Raw genomic sequence first — 2,135 nt, 5'->3', positions numbered from 1 at the left:
GTTTCACATGTCCATTTTTATTAATTTTATTGTGTTTAGTAATGTCCAAGCCAGGCTAATGACTTTGAGAAAAGTGTTAGATAACATGACTTGTGGTTTTTCAAGAAATTTATTTTCAGTGAATGTGATGGCCCATGCCTTTAATCTCAATACTCAAAAACAGAAGTGAGCAGACTTCTCAGAGTTTATAGCAAGCCTAGTCTATACAGATAGTTCTAGTCCAGCCAGGATCACAAAAGTAAGACCTTGTTTCAAAAATAATTATTTTAAGCGATGTGGAAGATAAATATTAAGATGCTATACAGATTTTTCAAGGATATTGCATATTATGCCCTTAAGATTAATTAGTACAATCAGACATCTAGTTTTGAGAAAGTAAAGATGATGTGTGTTTTCTCATTTTTAGTCTCCTTTGACATCCAGCTTAAGCACCTTGTATAAGCCTTGTTTTAGTTCTTTGTTCTTAAGAGCATAAACCATGGGGTTCAGAGCAGGGGGAATAACGTTGTGCAGCACGTTCAGCAGAACCGGGATGACAGGAACTGACATTTTTGCACTATGAGTGATGGACATGACAATGATGACAGTGTAGAAGAAAAGGATTAGGATGAGGTGAGAGGTGCAGGTACTTAAGGCCTTAGACACAGCTTCTGCAGAGTTCAGCTTCAGCACAGACCGAAGAATCAAAGCATATGAAATCATAATCAAACCCAGATCACTGCCCATGATTGCCCAAGACAGAACCAGCTGGTTGATGCTGTTGATTTTCCTGTCATCACAAGATAAGCTAGTAACCCCCAGGTTAGTACAAAAACAGTGGTTGATTTGATTCTGGGAACAGTAATTTCTCTGAGCGGCCAATACAGGAACTGACATGGGAGCCACACAGTTTCTGAGGGCCATAAACAAAGTTGCTTTGACCACAAAAGATTCAGTAACTATTGAAGGGTATCTCAGTGGTCTGCAAATCGCTACATATCTATCTATAGCCATGCAGACAAAGATACCCGACTCCATGGCAACAAAAAAGTGGATGGCATACATCTGTGTGGTGGTATTCTAATTGTACTGAAATGTGATTTTGATTGTATGTTAATAAATAAAGTTGCCCGGGGGTCAGAGCTATTAGAGCCATAGACAGAGTGTGGCGGTGGTGGCACATGCCTTTAATCCCATAGATCTCTGTGTGTTCAGGGATACAGCCAGCATTGGAGACATATGCCTTTAAGACCTAGGGGGCTGTACATTCAGACAGTGATGAGGCAGTCACGTGTTTGGGATTACAACCAATGAGAAGGCAGAACAAAATACTATAAATAGACGAACAGACAGGAAATAGGTCTCTTTCGGGAAGCTGGGACACCGCAGGCAGAAGGGTGAGATTTTAGCTCTGAGCTCTGACCTCTCAGTTTTCTCTTTTACATTGTTTCTGTGTTTCTCATTTAATAAGACGGTCGGTTACATCTACACATCTGAGCAAAGCATTCATTGAAACTGATAGTCTTAGCATTGAACCATAAGATGACTAAAATCTTGGGCATGATAGTAGTTGCCAGGCCCATGTCCACAATAGCCAGGATGCCCAGGAAATGGTACATAGGCTGGTGTAGTGATGCCTCTTGGTAAATGATAGTCACGATAAATGTGTTGGCAATGAGAGTCAAGACATAGAGCAGAGCCAGTGGCAGGGAGAGCCAGTGCTGCCAGCTGTGGATGCCTGGAAATCCCATCAGAATGAACTCAGATACCTGGAGCCTAGAGCTGTTGAAATCTCTGAGCTTCTGGAACATATCTTGCTAATAATAAAAGGTGCCTCGGTACTATTCCTGGTTATCTGTGTGACCGTGTTGGATGCAGACTTACCCAGGGTATGATACTGAGGGATGCTTTTGCGTCTTCATCTTTCCATTCTGTTGTCACTGACACTTATTATTCTTATGATTCAAGAACTCTTGTAGTTGGTACATTATATTTTTAATTCGTCAAATAACCAAATATTCTATGGATCCTGTTTTCCCTCTACTTCCTAATTGAGAAACAGAAAATTAGAAGAAACCAGAATTTTGTTTACGATCTTCCATGTGGTAGGTCTTGACTCTGTGCATGGCGGAAATAACCAGTATCACAGTGTGATG

The 2,135-nt window shown here is 40.8% G+C and overlaps 1 protein-coding gene across 1 annotated transcript; it reads right to left on the bottom strand.

Moving 5' to 3' along the window:
- Positions 1–402: 402 nt before the first annotated feature.
- LOC114688703 (putative olfactory receptor 56B2) lies at positions 403–1,790 on the bottom strand. Its single transcript, XM_028863239.1, has 2 exons — positions 1,478–1,790; positions 403–1,049 (listed from the first exon to the last, which is right to left on the bottom strand). Exons 1-2 carry the CDS (start codon positions 1,788–1,790, stop codon positions 403–405), a joined length of 960 nt encoding a protein of 319 aa, XP_028719072.1.
- Positions 1,791–2,135: the final 345 nt, after the last annotated feature.

The sequence above is a fragment of the Peromyscus leucopus genome, chromosome 1, assembly GCF_004664715.2.
Source record: "Peromyscus leucopus breed LL Stock chromosome 1, UCI_PerLeu_2.1, whole genome shotgun sequence".
In the NCBI taxonomy this organism is placed as follows: domain Eukaryota; kingdom Metazoa; phylum Chordata; class Mammalia; order Rodentia; family Cricetidae; genus Peromyscus; species Peromyscus leucopus.
The sequence above is the reverse complement of the archived record's forward strand: the minus strand, read 5'-3'. Positions and strand labels throughout refer to the sequence as shown.

Coding starts and splice junctions, on each gene's coding strand:
- LOC114688703 (XM_028863239.1), bottom strand. CDS start 1,790: ATGTTCCAGAAGCTCAGAGATTTCAACAGCTCTAGGCTCCAGGTATCT. Junction 1,050..1,477: donor CAGTTTCAATGAATGCTTTG/CTCAGATGTGTA, acceptor AGAATACCACCA/CACAGATGTATGCCATCCAC.